The sequence below is a fragment of the Lipophrys pholis genome (assembly GCF_963383615.2).
Source record: "Lipophrys pholis genome assembly, chromosome: 1".
NCBI lineage: Eukaryota > Metazoa > Chordata > Actinopteri > Blenniiformes > Blenniidae > Lipophrys > Lipophrys pholis.
The window spans coordinates 4867646-4889583 of NC_137635.1; the positions used below are offsets into that span (position 1 = coordinate 4867646).

A 21938-nucleotide genomic window follows, 5' to 3' on the forward strand; every position below is an offset into this window, starting at 1 on the left:
ATTTCCAATTATCAGTGTGTACTTCTCCGGGTTTAGTCTTAATGCATCCTACACTGTTCAATTAACTCTTGTACCAATCATCTGTTGCTTCTATTCATGTACATATGAGCTCACATCTGCACAACAATAATAAGTTATTTTTATCAAACAAGACTATGTCTGATAATTTTGTTTTGTTTTTGATCAGTTAAAACTTTAAAGGTGTGTCGTTACTACTTGGTTATGATTGCCCCAAAAACAAAATGGAGTGCAGGTTTCCTAATGTAGCTTAAATGGCACAGTAAGAAAACATTAACACCTTAACTCTTCTTCAGCTTAAAAAATTAAATCATTCCAGGAAAAACAGAATAAATACATATACTGATGGATGTTTATGGCATACCTGCAGTAGTTTCCTCTGGATGGAAACATGCCAGCAGACTTGTTTACAACGGCCTGCATCTGTGGCATGATAATGATGAGATACAATTTTTCACTCTCACCTCAAGTATGAGATACTGCATATTATCAAGGTCATGCTGCCTCATTTTATGGGCTGTTTTCTAAACTGAAAGGCATTTCAGCACACATCTAAGGGGCTTTATTGCAGACCAGATGTTGGCCTTCTTATGAAATGACAAAAACCTCCATGTAAAATATGCTTAAGTTAAAGTATATTGACGTGTCATTTAAAAAGCATCGTCTCTCCACTTTGGAGCCAAGTGCAGGGGTGAGTTGTTTGTTCCCATGTAAGTGAATTCATTTCGGAGCCTAACGGGGGAAATTGCTTTGACCGTCATGCCCGAGGCCTTGGCAGGCAGGCATTCTAAGTGTAATTCATGCAAGCAGCATGTAAAAGTCACATGACAAGTCGCATCGTGACAGACCGAGAAGTGGCGTATATTTCTGCTCAACTGAATGACAAATACACACAAAGATCTCCACAGCAAATAAATTATACTGTAAGCCATGTTTGTTCGTGATCGGCTTGTTGTCTTTGTAAACTGCCTTTTTGAAAAATGTATACATGTAGTGTGAATGTGTAGAAATACATCTTCGCTGCAAAAATATCATCTTTCCTGAAGATGGGATGGATTGGATCGTAAAGAATCAATTTTTTTTTTTTTTATGTACGGTACTACCTGCAGACGTGTCAAATTTACTCACATTTATTACTCAAGTATAGAACTTGGCATTCAATTGATTATAGATGTTAATGTATCAACTCAAGCAAGAAAAAGTAACTTCAAAACTAGTTAAAGTATAAAACTATAAGTAAAGGGTTGAAAGAAACTGCCATTAAGAACAAAACCAGCCTCGGCCATGTGCCAGAGGGCCCTTTAGCGCCGCAACCCAACTTCCAACAAAACCAACATTCTTCGAAATGCCATAATGCCTGTCATGTTGCCTGTAATATTTTCAAAGCCATTAGCTCGTGGTACTTGCGTGTAGGGCTGCCACGATTAGTCGACTAGTCCCGATTATGTCGACTATTAAAATCGTCGACAACTAATTTAATAGTCTTCTAATCTAAGTAATCTTTGTTTTTCTCTCAAAACTGCCGCGGCACCTTCCACTGCCGCGTCTGCCTTTCTGTCCTTGACACACATGTGCAGTAGTTGTAATCGGGTTCAGCCGTGATGTCACCGGAAGTTGTCCCAGACGGGCGACCCGGCGGCAACGGAGCTCAAAAGTGGGGGAGCATTTTAAGAATACGCAAGAGAAAAGTGTGCAATGCAATATCTGCAAGACAGAACTTGCCTTCCACGGCAGCACAACTGCGATGCACGAGCCCCTGAAAAGGAAGCACGTTGTGGCTCGTGACAATGGTGAAGAGGGGACTTCGTCTCGGTAAGCTCACTGGCTAGTTAGCTGCTAATATTAGCGTAAACAAAGAGCTTAGTTACTACTTACTCATAAAGCTGTAAACGTTAACAGTCGTGAGCACTGAGCAAAAAATGCACTTTTGTTTTATTTGAGTCAGTCAGACCAAAACTTTAATAATTCCTTAGTTACAGGTGCCTACCCCATTGCTGCTATGTTGATGCCAAAGGCAAGTTAAGGAAAGAAAAAACCTAAAAAATAAACCTGAAGTATTTATTTTTGTGTTGTTCACGTAAGTGCCTTTTCCTTATTTTACTGAGCTGTTTGCACTTTATGCTGCACAGTTAAGTTGCTACAAGCGTATATAAGAGCAGCTTCATGCTGGTGCGATAAGCTGTATGTTTTACATTGAATTTACGTATGATCCGATTCGTCGACTAATTGAAAAAATAATTGGTGATTAGTTGACTATCAAAATAATCGTTTGTGGCAGCCCTGCTTGCGTGTGCAGAGTTTGCAGTGCATTTGAAAGGGGTTGTTTTTGAATCCAGCCATTTCGAAATATTCTTGGCTGGTTTGCTAGTCTTCCTGGCTGCCAAACTCCTCGCTGGTGTTTGTTTGGTACATTTCGCTCGAGTTCTCTTGAGTCTCTGCCACGGACATCTTCGTGACTACATGAAGTCTATCAACTATGTGCCTCCTGCTTGCCTCTGACGTGATTTGTAATTGTCGTTCATGTTCAGGTACGATGGATCACGTACAGACCTATAGGGTGTTAGAATTTTATGTGTTTGTACTTCTCATCTATTCACAATCAAATTGATGGAAATCGGGGAAAAAAAGAAGGGCCTAAATGAAAATAGAGTAACAAGGGTGTTTTTAAAAATGTAAAACGTAGCCTGTGAGCAATCCGTCACATTCAGTGACGGCATTTTGGGCATTCTCTGCAAATAGGCGGGAAAAAAAAATGCTTCTCTACCTGTCTGGGATTACTCAAAAACATGTCCAAAACCAGATTACACATTGATTGACTTGAGATAAGGAAGCGCAGACTTCGATTGCCTGCAGATGATTTTCACTGCCGAGCGTTGACACGACTTCAACAAGTTGTCTCCAGACGCACATTGTCATCGTGACAAGTACGGATCACATCTGTCCCACAAGATCAGCGCTGCTGATCATGGTTTGTGCCACTGGATCAAATTATAACATACAGCCGAAGGAAACTAACCCTGATGGGCTTATCTCTTGAATTAATAAGGCGGATTTCCTCTGACAGACGTCGCATATCTGTGGATCTCCAGAGAAATCGTCTGTCTCTTTAATCTCGCTTTAATTGAACAACAGGATGTGTTGATAAAGTCAGGACGTCCCGATTTCATAAAAGACCACATAAACTGTAAACGAATACACACAGAGACACAAAAGCCTTAAAGGGGCTGCAGTTTCAGCTGGCTGGGCTGACTGTGTTTCATGTGGAGATTAACTTTCAGCCTCCGTCTGCAGCATGTCGCTACACTCAAACACACCGTCAACCAACAGAAGAGCACCTTCATTGTCTCTCAAACACGTTTTGTTTTCCGTTCGTTCGCTTTCCACCATGTGCTTTTGCCAGACAAAAAACAACTGTCGACATCTTGGGGGAATATGTATTGTTTTCAACATTCATTTTAAATTGGATTACTTGTAAAGTCACAGGATTTATTTTTTTTTGTCCTCGCTACAGCAGAGATTACTGTGGGAAGTCTGTGCCAGTGAAGCAGTAAATAGAAAGTGGATGCAGCAAATGAAACAATATTTCGCTGGGGTGTAAATGGCCGCTGTGTGTCTACCCCCATCACTGGGATCCGACATGTTGCACATGAGTGATCTTCCACACCTGGATAGTTGGTCTTTTCTTTTTCTGTTGACTTTTGGAAAGCAGTTGTCTCTGCTGTAACACAATCATCTGCAGGGATCTGGAGAAGTGGCGGCATTTCTAGGAAGTCTACTAGGTTGGCCAACCACTTTAAAGGTCACGTCTAATTGTACCATGAAGATGGTCGCACATGGCTGAAGTCTTGAAGATGTTTCAACTCTCGTCCCAAAGGCTTTATCAGTCATGAGCTTAAAGGTCGGCTTCACTGCGGCACCGTCGGTAGATTCAGGTGTTTTCCATTAACATGTGGGCAGTTCACTCCCCACTCTTGCTCTTTTCACGTGTGGAACGGCCCTTGTGCAAAACACGTAACACAAACTTGCTGGCTTGGCACCTCGCACCATCGGTGTGTGAGTGCGAACGATGTGGGTGAATGTCACTGGACTGAGACTCCTGAAGCAATAAAATCCGTCGGATAAATAAAAAGAATTTATCACCATGAAGCTTTTTTTTCTTTTTTTTTCAGGCGAAGCTTTTTTCCCAGCATGACTTTACCTTAAAATTTGTAGGGGGGAGAAAAAAAATCTTATTCTGAAGACTAATTCATTTCATTTCATTTTGTTTTATTTCATTTTGGGCACCAGATAATCAAAGATATTTCACCACACAGACACTGAATAATTACAGCAGTACAATATGATCAGATAGCATGTCCCAAATCCCAAATGTAAAAACCAATTTACTGGAAAACCATAATAGGCATAACAATTACGATACATACATACAAACTCTGTATAAGGACTTCCCAGAAAAAGTGTCTAACCAGCATTTTAGTTATATTTTTCATTGTCAGAATGATTCCTTATAGTATTATAAACAATTATTAAAATGTTACTGATTGGTGTGAGGGGCATGTGAGTTAATTTTTAGAAGAATGATGTTCTTTTTCCTATATTGTTTAAAATTCCTGCCATATGTAAAGACTGAGGCACAATTTACACGACAGCAAGTCTAAATGCATCATTTTTGTGTTTTTAAAGTTAAAATAGCAATATGACAGAGTAAAAATTAGATAAAATGAACAAGAATTACTAATGCAACAACACATCATCTGTCGGGTAAAAATAACCTGTCTCACGACGGTCTAAAGCCAGCTCACGTTCCACGATAATAATAATGCATTGGTTTTATATAGTTTTATAAACCGAGCCATGACTTGTATAGGCATAGAAGAATTAAATTATAAGTAAAACTCTTACTGTCACATGATGCACACCTAAAAATGTTAACACCAAGGTGGGTGTCATTAGATATTAGTTGGAAATTCTTGAAATCATATTTCCAAATCGCTAGTTCTGATAAAATAAACAGAAAAGCCTCTTTGAAGCCCTTTGCTCCCACTACCTGTACAACTGAGAGAAACTCCCGTCTCTCCTTTCTCTTCTGCTGGATCACCGCCTCCTTTCAGTGGAGTGTTTTTATTTTCAAGTTATTCTCAACACAACAAAGAGAAAAGGTGATACAGAAGTAGATTTATCCTGAGAAAGGAAGCAGAAAAAAGCAGACAGAGTAACAAGTTGGTGAAAAAAGTAAAATAAAATAAAATAGGAATTGACAAATGTGTGTAAAAAGGTTCAGAGCGCTACAGCAGCTTCAGGACTAAAGGAAGAGGAAAAGTGACAAAGTGGGAAAAGAAAACGGCAAAATGATGCCGAGTGTCATGAGGTGAGTGAGAGTCGGTCATGAGAGACGACGACACGAATCAGCGCGACTAAGAAATGCACAAAAACATTACTTGACTGTTCACATACACTGCACAGAGTTGTCGATACAACAACGGCTGAATAAGGTTATTTCATCGTAACCTGCAGATCTCACCACAAATGCTTATCATCGATGCATTCATCTATTAATCTTTATCGAAGCAATGGTCGTCTATTAAAACCCATCCCTTCAATTGAAGCTGGATTTCGATGTTGTTAATGGGGATACTGTTCGTTTCTCCTTGAGGCGTGATGCCTGTGCCTGTTAGAGTTTTATTCTCGTCTGAATTTTTCCAGAAGAATTAATGAAACGCTGAAGCGATTTAGCAATTTGCGTGAGCCCCTGTGTGTTTTTGCATTTAAATGACAGAGAGGGGGAGAATCCGACGTGTCCTCTAAAAGTCTCCATTTGTTGTTGTGCGATACGTCTTCATTTTGCCAGCTCATTACTTTGGTTTCACACGACACTACATGCAGTGGCAACATAAATGGACAGAGAGCTCCTTGGTCATTTTTCTTTACTCCTCTCCTTGTGTTTTCCCCGTGGCTCTTTTCACACCAATTTTTTATTTTATTTTATTTTTTTCGAAAATGTCAATGTTTATACAGTTTTCCTTCTCTCCGTTTCCATTAGCGCTTCCTTTATATTACTGCTACTACTGAACCTTGTTTTCTCACAACAGTGCCGATTAATTTCACAGTGCTGTAAACAATATTAAGCCGCTGTTCATGTTTCCATCAGTGTGGCTGCGTGCGGAATGGATCCAATCGGATTTAAATCAATTAGAATTCTAAGTTTTCATTGCTTCCCCTTCTGGGATTTGAATATTGTCAGGATAGAAGACAAAGGAAGGAAGAAAAAAGTGATTGATACAACTCTGCTAAAGCCAGGTGGTGATTAGCGAGCTGCTACTTGGTCGCTGCCAACCTCATAATGACTACGAGGCTCATGGAATTTAATTAAATCAGTTTTGATCCATCTTACAAGGAGAGAGCCAGAAAAAAAAAAAGAAGTTTGGCCTTGTAGATTTATGTAAACTCTGAAAGCACTGAATGCAAATGTGTCATATAACGCAGTCATGACTATATACCATGTATACAATATATAGTTTTCAGAGCTGTACATGAGGTACAATAGTTGTCCTGACAGAGGAAATACAGAAGAATAAAATGCTTGTCATGAAATATTTTAGTACCAGAAGTACTGGATGTCCAATACTGCTATGATGTCTCTATGCCGAGGACAGCCTGATACTGAATTGATTGAAATCCAACAAAATAGAGTGGAAAAAAACTGACATTCACTGCTGTATTGGTCTTCAAAATGTGAAAACCATGCTTGTACATAAAGTATGTAGTGCACAGAAAGGTACTGCAAGTGTCCGTATAGATTTATTTATTATGCACCTAGTAAATAAATATTACTATTATATAAGTCTCGTAATAATATAAAGCGTTCTTTGTATTGTAGGCTTAGAGTACTCAACATTTTGTTTTATAAGATAATTTATACAAGTTAAAATTGACATATATCATGTTTTGGTGTGTCTGTAAACTTTTAGATGCAAAATATGCAATTGGCATATATTTGTTGAAAGCAGTTTAAAGTGTTAAAACCAGTGAAAGCTTAATGTTCTTATTGCTACTAGCAGCTTAATAGAAAAAGTCTCGGAGACATCTGAACAGTGTTCAAATCACTACATCATTGCTGATAAACGGCATCTTGTGTCAACAATAAATTGCCTAAAATCAAAAATTGCATTCCCTCTAATAATTTGATCTATTGACTGATGACTGGTAGCTTTAATAAATCCCACATGTTTAGATAAATGTTCTGTTTCTTCAGCAATATAAAAACTATATTTCTCCCAATCCGAATCAATATTGTCGTCTCCTTACCTTGATTCAGAATCCAAAGTCCATTTGACCTTTTTTGATCACAGAAAAAATCACTTTTGTCAACACAAATGAAGCGTATCTATGGAACCAGTAGAGTTTTGACTCATACCAGAGTTTCCTTCCTTAATTAGACATCCTTGCCCTTAAAACTATACAACACACAAGATGTGATTGAGAGAAATAGTGTTGGAACATATACTGTATATAGAGTTAAAAAACTAAAGTATAAAGCGAAAGTTTAAACCAGGAGTGTCATTTGCTCACAGGTTGTTAACAGTGTCTCAGCAGATTTACACTAAACAGCATATTTACATGTACAGATCTTTCCTGATTTAGATGATAATTAATAAAAAAAAAAGTCAAATTCTACTAAATCCCGATTTACACCAAGGTGGCATTTCATAACAGCGACATGCAGGTTATTGACATGCACCATTAGCACTTTCCCCGTCAACAGATTGAACTTATTTTGATTGCAAATGAGATGTGAACTCCAACATATTCATGAAGCTATAATCACAAGTTGTTGTCAAATAAAACAACAAATTATACCGCAAGTGACATTACAGGCTCGCTGCTGTAATGTTTCTGTTTTTCTTTGATGTGTTTAGTCTCTTACTCTTATTCTTTCGCCATAAAAAAAAAAAAAAACAGGACAATTACATCTATATACACTCACGTGTCCGGCGAGTTACTTTCGTTTGAAGATTTGTTGCAAACATCCCATTTCCTGCAGGGTAAGAACACAACAAAGTGCTGATGTGCATTAAACACACATCTGGAGCACACAGAGGCTCTCATGTTTCTTTGTAATATGGGCGACTGCTCTCACCGTGTCTCTTTTCAACTTTCCAGGCGCGGATATGGGCAGCATGAGGTAGGCGTCTTCCTGCTGTAGATGCATGTGTGTGTGTCACTTTCTTTGTGTTTTCTGTTGTTTTTTTTTCTGATGTTTGCTTGTACTCTGCTTTGGTTTCTGCTCTTCTTTTTTTTTGTTCTTTTTTGTTCTAGTAATTAAAATGAAGTTACATTGCTTGGGGTGTCTTTACAGAGAGGTAGAAAGGAATATATTTCTGCGCTGTTTCTCGTTATTACGAAGCTTCTCATTAATACAACGAAGTTTCCTCGTCAATCAGAGGAGTCAACGGCACAACGCAACAGCAAAAAGACACAAACTATGTCTCAATAACAAGAAAACTATGTTGTATTAACGACAACCTTTCTCATAATAATGAAGTATTAGAAATATATTTCTTTACTGTCGCAGTTCTACGTTTCCGTTAATCTTGTTTTCACAATTTATAATAACTGCATCATGGACACTTTTAATGCATTAATAATTCAATGCCAATAACTGTGCATTTATTTATTTAGTCTGCAGTTGGGCAAATCCTTTTAATGCATTTTTCCATAAGTGCATTAAGAATATTGCAATACGATTGTTTTAAATGCTACATTTGAGTCCTTATTCATGCTCTGCAACAGTACAGAGGAATGCCAGGTATTACTTAAAACAAAACCTACATTTTAATGGGCTTTCCACCTCCCACAAATAATTTCTCAACATCAAATAAAAGCATTTCATAACCTGGTCATCCACAACTGAATTGTGGACGTTTCCACAGCAGATACATTCCCATCCTGTGGGGAATGCATGATCTGTCTACATTTGTCTTATTTGTCACGGCTTTTCTTTCCCTCCGGCAGACACAACAGCTCCTCCGACCCTCTCTGCTCCGGCCAGAGGTACTCGGACTTTCTCCTTCCTGCCGTTCTCTCTGCACGTGTTTGTTGTTCTGATGCAGTGTGGATGTATGAAAGCAGAGGCTTCACTGTTTAACCAGAGTGTGAGTGTTTGTTGGTGCAGATCGTCGTGTCTGTTTGCCTCTAAAGCAGCAAATAATGATCCTTCAATCTAACAGGAGTTGTCGATGGAGTCGGGCATCGACCCCGGTCAGGACTATTACACACAGGACTACTACAACTACGACCACGGGTTTGTACTTCCGTGGATTTTTCTTCTACACATCTGACATGTCTGCCGTGACAATCTGCACCCGATAACGTGAAAAACACTATTTTCTGAGAACATATTGCCATACGCAGTATTTTGCGCTTTCGTATATTGCAACTTAGATTTGGCTGCAGGGCGGCTTGCACTCTCAACTCATAGTGAGAAGGTCACGGGTTTAAAGCCTAGCCAGGTTTCCTCCTACATTCCAGATAAAAAAAACATGCATGTGAGGTTAGTTTGTGATCCTGAATTTTCCTTTGAATATGATTGTGGATGGATCGAGGCAACAAACACCTGAATTACGATTAAAATCATTGGAGACTCCTAAAATACAAAGGAGAAGCACCACTAAATGCAATAAGGCATGTTGGTTACAGGCTGGAGTGGAATTAAGAAAGTAGTTCAGAAACAACAGCATCTCAAACCACTGAAGAATTTTGGGAAATAATCTGAATTTGCAACATTACAGGAGAATTTCAAGATAATGATAATGATCTGATTTCACACATTCTGTAATTCAGGCACCCTGACTCTGAATATACACAATATTGCAAAAAGTATTTGCTCAGCTACTTTCATGGCCGAGCGGCTGTATCCAAACCTGGGTTTGTTGGTTACCGGGAGAACAGTACTTATCTGACTGCATTGTACCAAGTGTCCAGTTTTGTGGAGCAGGGGGTTGTGGTGTGTTTTTAGAGAGTTGGACTCGGCCCCTTAGGTCCAGTGAAAGAACTGAAAAATTCAGCATAGCTAAAGGCTGGCGAGTGAATACTTTTGGCAATAAAGTGTAACTTTACCGTGCAATGGGTGTGTAGATTTCCAAAGATATGGGTGGAGCATACAAGACATTTCAATGGTTAAGAAAAGACTTTACAGTGATTCTAGGCACTCTGCTTTGTAAACATACTGTTGTCAACTTAACAATAAAGTCATTCAGCAAAAAAAAGCTTCAATCAGACTCAATAGGTTAAATTGTGACACAAACAGAAGTCTAACAGTGGATTAAAAAGTGACACTCAGTGCTTCTTTGATTTAGACTTTCTCCCCTGCTGTGTTCCTCAGTACAGAGGTGATAGAGACTCTGGGCTCTCTCCACATGGTTTCATGTCTGATCTTTGATCGGCAGCGGTGACAGGCCCCCAGAACTCTGCAGCCCTGCTGACGCACATTTTCTCTCGCTGCGAGTGCCGTACACAGTCAGCCTGGCGGCCGCCGCTTTGACATCCAGCCGATTGCATCAGTCACACGGCGTGTCGGCGCCGGTGAAATCCTGACACCGCCAGCCTGCCCCATGCCTGCCGGTGTAGACTATGACTCTATTAACGATAGAAAGTCACTTCATTCGGACTGATCAACCTGCGTGTGCCGGCGGTGCTGCAGTGTGAGACTTTACCTGTATTAGACACACCTTACATCACTGCAAATGTGAAGGAGACTAATTGCATCCAACTCCCAGGATTGTGCAGCTTGCCATCTGTGATGCATTGTGTGTATTTTTGCTCTTTCTTCTTTCTTTTTTTTTTTTTGCTGCAGACTTGTGGGAACTTGATTTTGTAGACACACACACACACACACACACACACACACACACACACACACACACACACACACACACACACACACACACACACACACACACACACACACACACACACACACACACACACACACACCCAGAGAATAGAAGACATATATTCTTCCATGGCATGCACGTTCATTCACTCACTCATATCACTGAGAAATGCTCTCTCGCTAGTTCGCTCACTCATAGACACACACACACACACACACACACACACACACACACACACACACACACACACACACACACACACACACACACACACACACACACACACACACACACACACACAAAGCTAATTTTCTCTGCCTAGCTTTGCAATACTGTAGGAGCTAATCAGGCAGCCAGCCGTGGAAGCAGACAATGGGCCAGATGCTGGTGGCTTAGAGCAACATCCACAAACTCGTGTCTGACTCTGTATGCACACCGGATCAGGAAATCAGACTTTGCGACCCCGTGGGACTGAGATCTAATCAGTGTTGTGCTTGTAAATGAAAAGGGCAGGTAGTCTAAGCCAAGCAAAAAGCTGCAGCTCTTCACTGGTTATACCCCCCCACCCCCCGTTTTGTCCCCCCCTATATTTAGTACTTCATTCAGAGTTGTGGTTCTTAACCTTTTGACCTTTGTTTTCATCTATGTTTAAAAGATGAGACCAAAATTGGATTTTCCTTGCGCACAGGAATGCAGCCATCTGCCATCGGCGTGATTGTGATTGGATTTACACAGATGCCGAAAATAACTTGAACCATTTGTTGCACAGGTCTGATGTTTTGATGCTTGTGTGAGTGGGGAAGAGAAAAAAAAAAAAAAGATAACAAAACAAGCCAAATTCATGTTGCCCTCTAGTCAAGAGGAAAATACTCAACTTATGCATGGAGGAATCGGGGATTAAATCCTGCTTCTCCATAAGCGTTATTGGCGTGGGTGATGAGCATAGTGACTGCCGTATGGCTGATCGGTGCTGAGTTCGGGCACCCACTTGAAAAAATACAGGATGAGGACACGAGAAATCTGGCATGATCAGTCCAGTAAAGATGCAGCTTTTATTTTTGGAACACTGTGCAAAGTAGCAGAACAAACAGGATAGCAGAGGTGTTGTTTTAGGACGACTCTAAGCTCCACAAACCCTGATTAGGAAAAAAAAACGTTGGAGAAATTGTGAAAATACTCAAATTTGTTTTCTTTGGCATCAAATGAATGATTCTTTTATTTTTTATTTTTTTTTTGTTAAGTTAAAAAGCAGTTGGTAAGCTTGCCGCAGCATGAAAAAACTCAACACATAAAGCAATAAAAATGATTTGTGTATCCAGAGATTACCCATTAAAATCAACAACTTTGTAAAATAATGAAAATATTTCATATGTTTGTTTTTCTTATGCCATAATAAATAGACATAAAAAAAATTACGATTTGCATTCAATGTATGGCAAAAACAAACTAAGTGTTTTTCCTAAGATTTTTCATATAAAGTGAGCAGTGAAGTTTCTGGTTCAGTTCACATCGCTGCACTCCACACCCTTAAATCTATAATATTAATGGGTTCATTACCTTTGCACACAACTTAAAATCAAGTTAAACAGAACTTTGTACAAGAGTAAAGCACAAACTTAAAGTTTATAATTTGTGTTATAACATTTCTGTGTTTCAGCCCAGAAATGTAATGCAATTTCATTTTCTGGATACGTTACCCCACGGTGGGACATCACACAGATTACTTGAGAATAAGATGATAATCCATCAGACAACACCTTGTTTCCTAATTTCTGCCTCACTTCAAAGGCAATGATTAAAACAATCTAATAGTCATTTTATATAACTCTTAAAAAAATGTATTTAGTTAAAAAAGGACAAGCAAGGTTTGTTTAAACCACATTTAGTTGAATTGAATTGGGGGGGGGGGGGGGGGGGGGGGGGGTTGGATCTATGGGAAGAACAATAAATAAATAAATAGACAAACAGATGGCCAGAACATCCCTTTTTCCATAATGCAAATTCACAGCATGCTGGACCCAAGTTCATTCTTTATAGGATTCATTTGCATGTTTATAAAGAATAATACTTTTTTACATTTGTCATTTTTAGCCACAACAGAAAAACAACTAAACATCATTTGTATGTAACGAAAACCTGTTGGAGTGCCAAACTGATTGTTGAAATAAAAGCTTGAGGATAAAATTCTTACTTAAGAGCTTTTTACAGTCCTGTCATCTCAACCTAATCACTCCATTTTACTAGTATCCTGCAAAAGTGTTTTTTGTTTTCTTTAACACAAAAACAAATTGTTATAATGTTTAGTTTAGGTTTAAGCTTAGGCTCAGTCCTCCACCACTATTGTAAATAGTTTTTCTGCACGTGCTCAGTAGATGGCAGCTTCCAGAGTGTCATGACTCCCAGTCCATATTCTCCTGGGACTTGGTAGTTTTATAGTTGACAGTCCCTTGGAACAACAATCCAACTTTGTTGTCTGTCCATATGAATGTCTGTGTACTCACCATAGTTAATGTTTATAGCATATTGTTCGCTGTGATTTCATTACAAAAAACAATGTAAGTTTTCTGAAACAAAAATGCAAAAACGATGCATTTTCACTGCAAACGTTATGTAAACGGGGCATTTTGATTCATAAATGATGAAAATGTCTATTTTATATATTAATACTGGCAATGACTACAATCTCAACATATAACCAATTTTAATGACGATGAAATACAGTGAAATGTCCAAACAAACATTAGCTTTTGCATTATGCATGTTTTTATAACCTCACCCTGACAGCATCTCTGTGTTGAGTCCACTAGTCTTAAGGCATTTGTTTAAAAAAAATAATAAATTGTGTTTTTCTTTGAAATGACTTCAATTTGCTTGGTGGTTTGGCCGTATTATGGCCTCTTGCGTGCCAGTATTTGGCTCACGGGCCTTATGTTTGACATCACATTGTTTAAAAGAAACAAGGAAAGGCTGAAGTGTAACTTTCTAAATTAAAGAATAAAAGTTTCTCACTGCTCTGAGCTCGTCTACCACACAACAAATCAAATCATTGAGATGATTATGAAACCCTGTTATTTACCGTTTTAATCAAGCTCTGTTACTTTTATAGCCAAAAGTAGTTTGAGAAGAATGCACTTAATAAGAAATATGTAAAAACAATGTAAAGAACACAGGCCAAAGCTTGAGAATCACTGTGGTAGATGAACCCGTTTCACTGTTTGTTAAATAAGTCTGTTTTGAGCAAATCTCACCCTTTTAACTATCACAGTCTACAGAATTCACCCCTTTGACTGCAGTCGCCTTCTTGCTGTAAGAAATTCTGATCACTCGTCCTGAGCTGATCATTATTTACGTGTGTCGTCACCAGAAACACACTCTGACTCACTGCGGTTGGTTTGGGTAGAGCTGTGACGCCACAGATCCTGATAGATTTCATGCATATGAGCCGATGCTGTGCTTCAGTTTATTACTGCCCTCTAGTGTTGACACGCGGGTGGAGGGTGATGGAGTCAGAGAGGAGAAGAATCAGAGCATGTGGAGAGAGTGAGTGGAGGCCACTTAACAGAAAGATGGAGTTACTGAAGGCTTTCACTAATGTGATTTTGAGTCTGTAGGTTAATTACTGAAATCCCATTTTCGGGTTTCAGTAGGAGGTTAAGTCTCACTACTGCGGCATGGCGAGGTCCACTGTAAAGCGCATAAATGTGACATTTATATATTACCTGGACTTTCAGTTGCAGCCCCTTCATTTTTCACTCTTTTTTTTCCCCTCTCGTCCCTCCTTCCCTTCTCTCTCACCCACACCAATCTGCCATCCACATGCTTCATCCATTTGGTTATTACTTGGCTGGGTAATGTAATGGCAGAGCGACTCCTCCCGGCAGTTGACTCAGAGAGTGATTATCAAAACCCACGTGTCCGCTTGTTGTTTGCGAAGCAGCAGATTTGTGACTTCTAATCGCACGGGGACATATTGTTTTCCGGTTGGCATTTGAGAAGATGTGTTTTTGACCTGCTGCCGCTCCGAGTCGCTTGCTGCAGGGCACCAGGCCCGAGTGGAGAGACACAACGCAGCTTCTTTTTTTTTTTTCTTGGCCGGTGGACTCAGGCAGTGCTCCGGGCAACAAAGAGACACAAAAGGAAGGAAAATCGATTCCAGTGTTTTCTGCTTACAAAATGTCTCCTGGCAACAAAATGCTGCTTTTGTGATTAAGGCTGCTTTGCTTAGGCAAGTCATTAGGCAATGCTTATCATTGGAGTGAGCCGCGCTGTTGCCCTGTGTGTTATTGCTTTAAGTGCCAGTGGATCAGCTTTAGCCAAGTTCCCCAGTTTCTCTGATTGAAATGAAAGCTGTCCAGTTTAGGCGTCAAGTTCCTGAAATAAATTCAACTAATCACGTATATCTTACCTCCTTCCATGGCTCTGCCCCTCTTTTACCCCACACAGGTATGATCTCCCTCAGTATGGCAGCCGGAGGAAGCTGATCTCGCCCTCCGGCCTCTACGATGAATATGGAGAAGTTGTAGTCGATGATGATGGCAGCTACTACTACAGTCCACACGAGTCTGACGCTGAGGTAAAAAAAAGGAAAAATAACAGAAAGAAGTGCAGGATGCTCCATGAGTGAAAAGTAGACTTTATCTCACAACTCGAGTGGAAGAGAAGTCTTCAATTTTTGACTAGGATAGAGTAGATTGGGATTTATTGACATTTTCAGAGGTGTAAGACAGTACAAGTACACTGCAATATTTGAGAAAGACTCTTCGAGTCAGCTATAGAAGTGAAAAGTGTGAAAGGATTTCTTACAGGTATAGAAGGAAAAACGCTCTTGAAATCTTCACTGTGCAAAAAGAAGGCAGTCAAAGAAAGCAGAATCTTAATAATAAATGATAAGAAAAAATATATACAGAAATACATAGAATACAAGGAAAGCACAAATTCATGTAAAACATATACTTTATACTCTGTTTAAAGTATATGTATAAGTATATATTTTATACTCTATAATATGCCGAATTTTAAGTTAGTTGCTAACTCACCTTATACTTGAAGTATTTCTCCGTATAAATGTTCATTTTAAACTAGAAAGTAAAGTAAACGCTATTAAATATCTATAGAAACCGACTAGCTTCGGTCCCACAGTACCACTTTGTACCACATGGGGGTGTAGTGAGTTAAGTGTTTACTCATTTGTGCTCAGTGTTGGACACGATAAGCAGAGTCGATTTAACAGGAAACACAATAGTTTGATCTCTGTAAAGATCAAGTTTAGAAGCAAATCACTAAAACGCCTGAGGTCAGGCTAAATGCTGCAGTGACTCACAATGCTCACCAAAGACACAAAAGTCACATAATGTCATTTCTCATGAGTGTACTGAGTGAAAAAAAATAAATAAATCAGTAAATATTCTATCCAGCGTGTTCCATGGATTGACCTTAACAAGAGTAAAAATCACAAAGAAGACCTCACTGGCAAATTACATCATTTTTGCTGAGGAAAAACTAAAAGGTGTTATAAAACCTCCATGAGAAGATTTTCAGGATTCAGGCCAGTTGAGATCAGTTCAGGATGCGTAAGGGTCCTAAACTAAAATGAGGTAACACCTCGTCCCGTGAGAGTCCCTGCTGAGGGAGAATCTGGTCAATATGTTTGTTTCTTTTTATGACGCATCTATTTTTGTTTTTGGACTAATATTGTTGCGACAACAGGTGAGGAGACAGTGTCAAGGAGACCGATTAGCCCGACACCCCGTCTCCTTCCGGCCTCATCCTCCACCTCCTCCTTCAAGGAAGAACCAAGGAAGTCCGCGAGCTGATGGCGAGAACAACCAAGATGGCGCCGCGGCTCTGAGCGCCAAACCAAAGAGCTCGGGTGCAGCGGCCAGGTTGAAGGCGTTAATGAAAGCGAGTCTGTTGCTGCCGTCTGCGGGCAAAGCGACCGGACAGCCTCCTGCTATCCATCCACTGTGGAACAAAGCCAGAGTCAGACCAACGGACGAAGGAGGCAGGGGCAGGAAAGTGGACGGAGTGGAAACGGGGTTTGCGGAAGCGGGGAAAAGTGAAAACAAAAGAGATGAGGCAGTAGAAAGAGGCAGGAGGGAAATGGACCCGTGGGGGCGGAGCAGCAGGGATGGCACGGCGAACAATGGGATGAGAAATGCGGTGGGAGAAAGCGTCAGGCCGGAGCACAGGGGAGAGCTTCCTGGCTTACTGTCTTCTGGAGGGTCTTTCAGCCGCGATGGCAGCTTGGTCATCGATGGGAGTTATTTCCAAACGGCCGACAAAACGAGCGACGCGCCACCAGTAAAACAAAAGCTGAGCGAGGCCTTCAGCCTTATCTCCCTGGCCAGAAGGCTCCAGGGACCTGCCAGGGTGGGAGATGAACAGTGGAGCGATGGTCGGAGCTGGGGAAGAGGAGAGGGGAACACTGGGAAGACGTATGGCTCCATAGGAGATATGAGTATTTCTGCATCGGTGTCTCAGAGGGCGGCGGGGGAGGAGGGGAGGAGGAGGAGGCGGTGGGAGGCAGGAGAGGAGAACAGCCCCTCCGAGAGGAGGAGGAATAAAGGAGAAAGATTTAATGGCAGCGTGGAGAAAAGGGATTCAGAAACAGGAAGTGGCAGCAAAGAGTCTCCGTCAGAATTTAGTCTGTCTGGCAGAAGCAGCCCCACCTCCTCGGTCACGGCCGAGTCGGGTGACACCGGATCCGATATTGAAGAAAACGAGTCCGAGTCGGGAACAGATGAGCAGGGAGAGGCAGAGGGGTCCGAGTCTGAAAAGGAGTCTGGGTTAGAGAGCGAGGAAGACGAGGAAGAATCGAGCAGAAAGCAGTCAAAAGGTAGCGTTGGTAACAGACCCGCGAACGGCAACAAGGTGAAAACCAGAAGTTCGAAGCGAGAGATCGCCAACAAACGACAAGAAAGGAAGAACCGCAGAGAGGCTGGCAGGAACAGAAGCAGCGACTCCAAAAGCTCCAATTACTCCGGTTCTAGTGTTTCTAGCTCGAGGCCCGAAACCTTTCAATGCTCTTGTTCTGCAAGAGAGACGGCGGAGCCGAGGAGTGAGGAAGAGAGTGAGGAAGAGGAGGATTCTGGGCAGGAAGAGACGGAGAGCACGGGGACGGGAGCCTCCAGCCACGTCCCATCAGACATCAGCTCGGGTGTGATTGACACATCAGACGACTTGTCACCCATCATCGAGGAGGAAGAGGAGGAGGAGAAAAGCAGCAGCCACAAGGGAGATGAGGACGAAGGCGATGAGGAAGAGGGGGATTTCAGAAATGAGTCGGCTGATTGAAATGCAGATGAGGCCCCAGCCCCCCCACCCTGAGATTAAATTCCTCGCCACTAAGTAAGGTCTTGGGGAAAAAAGCGCATGGATTGGGTGTGCAGTCATTACCTGAGTGGAATTTAGAACTGTAATCTCTCTTTTCCTCGCCGTTTTGATGTGATTTACATTTGCGGGAGGTTAAACGCCTCGGTGTCCTCTGCTGCTCTCACAGCCTCGACGTCTTTCTTTGGATTCTATCTCTAAATCCACTATTTCTAATCAGTCGCTCTCTACCTCTCCTACTTTCTTCTCCAATCCTCCCTCGGTGTGGCCGTCTGGTTTACATCCTTATTCTCCCGAGTTGACCCGTCTCATTTCCTATTTGCGAGAGCCCCACTACCACCTGATTATTTCTTTGCAGCTGCCGCCCGACTCGTCTGCTCTGACCTCTTTCTTGCTCTTAGGCCTTTTCCTTCTTTTTTCTTCTTCCCAGAAGCTATTTCCACTTTGAGTCTTTCATCCTCCATGTCAGATGGTCCTCTACTTCTTTTTTTTTCCTGTGCTATCAAAGTTAAATGGAAAAAAAGTGTTACATTCTCATCACAATGTGCTGCAGTGTTGTCTCTGTCCTGTTACAAAGTGTGAAGAATAACCTTCCGAAATGGAAATTAATATTTATTCTGATGATTTGTGTGTGTTTGCAGTGTTTGCATGCTTCTTTTAGTATCTTACATGCCCTGATTTTGACAGGACAAGCATCTAATAAAGTAAAAAAAAAAAAAACAGGAGGAAAATGGGCAGAAAATTAGTTTCAAGAGGCAAGAAGCTTCAGTTCAGATCAAAACGTTGAGTCTCCTGCCCTCTAGTGGTTCAACAATTCGATCTCCCAGGAATCAGAACAGAACATAGAGATTTAATGAGAAATCGCTTTCTCTTTCAAATCGAGTTAATATTTTCTTCGCATTTGATGTTCAGCTCAGACCAGCACCAATTTGTAGATTATCCACAAACCGAATCCCACTTACCACACTATAGACTCCAGAATATCTGTACACTCTATAGAGTATACCGACCTGCTCTGGACATTTTGTTGTGTTCAATAAGTGTATTGACTCTTATCCAAATAGACCGGACAATCATATTACAAGTGGTGAATTTACATTTTTATATAGACTGACTAATTTGTTCTTGTTGATGTGAAAGTCCTCCTCTGATGAGCAGTTCTCATGAAGTTACTAAAACAGAAAAGTTCAGGCCTGATGAAAACTGTTTGAAATAGGGGTTTCTTTTAAAAAAAACAACACTTACATAAATGTCTTGACATGCAGGTGGAATATTATCAAAGACAACATGTCAGTGATTTTCTAGCTGTAAACTATGAGTGAAAATGTCGACAGGTTGAATCTGGAGGTTTGGCTGGTGAAGCAACACGTCTCATTGTTCGTCCACATCAGTTTGACTTGACCCTGAACTGTCCCAATGGTTTGTTATTTATCACTTTTATCAAAAACTCCATGGAACAGAAAGTATTTGGATAAAGCTACCAGTGCCACTAGATGAAATACAGAAATACACTATTAGCCTTTTCCTCATCGGGACTTTTGGACTTCGGGACTTTTCCATTTCTACGTCTGAATTTGTTAAAAGTGTAATGGAGACTGATTAAAATTAAGAAATAAGCTTGGGAGCCTAACAGTCAGGTAACAGCAGTTGTGAAGACCAATCAGATTTCAGATTGAAAGCCTCTAAATAGCTTTGAGAAGCTTTGACGCTAATGTTCTTTGTGTTTTAACCCCACGTTGTCCGCGTGTCTTCCAGCAGGGCAGCAGGAAACGACGGATCAAGTTGGTGTTTGACCGCGAGTACGAGACCAGCTCCACCGGCGAGGACAGCCTGCCGGAGACCCAGCGATGCCGCCTCTCCTCCACCCACAACAGCCACCTCAACGTCAACGGGAGCGTCTACGTGGCGCAAAACGGCTCCATCATCCGCACGCGGCGGTCCGTCAGCACCACGGGCTCCACGCACACCACGACCACCTCCACCCCCACCTCCTCCGTCACCGCCACCACCACCACCACCAATACCACCAACAATCTCAAACTCGGCTCGCCCGTCTTCAGCTCCAGACTCGCCAAGCACTTTAAAAAACTGGACAAGATGGCGGCCACGCTGGAGGAGAGAGTTCCCCTGAGCATCTCCAGAACGGCGGTGGACGGCGGCCGCACCGTGCTGCGCACCTTCCAGAGCGTGCGGCCGGCCGCAACTATGTCGTCCCTCACGAACACGGACAACAATAAGACGGTGAACGCGCTGGACTCTCGGCAGTCCAGCATTTCTTTAGGGTCCAACAGCACCAGCAACACGGGCCCCGACAGCGCGGCGTCCAAAAGCGGCCAGCTCGGCGTGGTGGAGCGGCCCCTTAGCGCGGCGGGCCGGGAGCCGCAGGACGGAGAGCGGGAGTCCAAAGTGGACGGGGATCAAGACGACGACCACGGACACGTTTCGAGGGAGCCGCTGGAGTGCCCCAGCGACAGGACGCAGTCCGACGAGGAGGAACTGTGGATGGGCCCGTGGAACAGTCATCACATACCCATGACCAAACTCTGACTGATCCTGACGTCACCGTGCCGGTTCCTTCCCGAGATTGTTTCCGTTCATCGGTCGTGGGACTAAAGCTTAACAAAACTCAACAGATTGGTGAAATGAGGAATCAGTGTGTCATGTTTAGTGGTTTCAGGTTGAATATAGCTTCTGCCCTCTACAAAACCTGTTCCATTGTTCGGTCAAGGGTTCCGCGTGAACAAAGGAATTGCAGCTTTCAAAGGAAAAACAAACAGAAATTTGTCATTTGAATCACAAAAACAACAAAATCTCGACTGGATCCTCAAAGTGTGAGCGTCTTTTCACTGCATATTCATCTCAAATTGTGATCATTGGTTAAATGCTGTACTTTTCAAATCATAAGAACTGCTGCATCCTATAGACAATAAAATGTCTTAATTCCCATTCGATTCTTTCAATTTGAAATACTTCAAAAATGTTTTTATATCGTCTGCAGCAGGTTTAACTGTTACGTTGTTTTTTGTTTTTTTACTAAAGTTTAATGAATCATTTCATTTTGATCACACTGACAGTAAATCCAGTTCTGAAAATATGTTTGAATGACGTAATAGATCGCAAATATTTTCCACCTGAAGCTCTCTGGCGCCCCCTGGAGATCACCTCCACCACACTTTGAAAATCAGTTTGACATAATCGTCATATTTCCTTCAGTTATTATGAAAGGATGCCACTGGACCTACACACTGTTTCATAGAGGACATGTTATGCCTCGGGTGTTTTAAATGAACATTTTATTGCACGCTTCTGTCTTCTGGAGCCTCTTTTTCGGATTTTCCATTTGCTTGTAATTTGACACCAGCCTCATTGTCCCATCAGCTGCTGGAGAAATCAAAGACTGAAGAATATTATTCATTTAATTTGAGCTCTAAACACTGTAACAACACGTGACAGACGTGCAACGGCATAATATGTCCTCTATATCAAACTTCTTATAACCCCCCCCCCCCCCCCCCCCCAAAAAAATTGTTTGATTTAATTTCAGAGATGGTAGAAATATACACAATCGGGAAAGTCTGCTTTGTAATACCTCAATATTTCAATCCAATCAATACCTGAGCTGCAACACCTTCTGGACCTAGAGCGAGAGGACTTGTTATATTTCTACTTTGATAAGAGATAAATGAGAAGCAAAAGAAA

The 21938-nt window shown here is 41.5% G+C and overlaps 1 protein-coding gene across 1 annotated transcript in view; it reads left to right on the plus strand.

Annotated features, from left to right (window-relative positions):
• The window catches only part of LOC308123894 (protocadherin-15-like), a gene marked incomplete at both ends in the record, with an annotated part of 180180 nt that extends 159394 nt beyond the window's left edge, over positions 1-20786 (plus strand). The window contains 5 exons of the mRNA XM_080486619.1: positions 8179-8200; positions 9031-9069; positions 9246-9319; positions 15354-15483; positions 19995-20786. Coding sequence (XP_080342745.1) covers positions 8179-8200; positions 9031-9069; positions 9246-9319; positions 15354-15483; positions 19995-20786 — 1057 coding nt within the window. The remainder of the gene's footprint in view (positions 1-8178; positions 8201-9030; positions 9070-9245; positions 9320-15353; positions 15484-19994) is intronic.
• Between the last annotated feature and the right edge of the window lie 1152 nt (positions 20787-21938).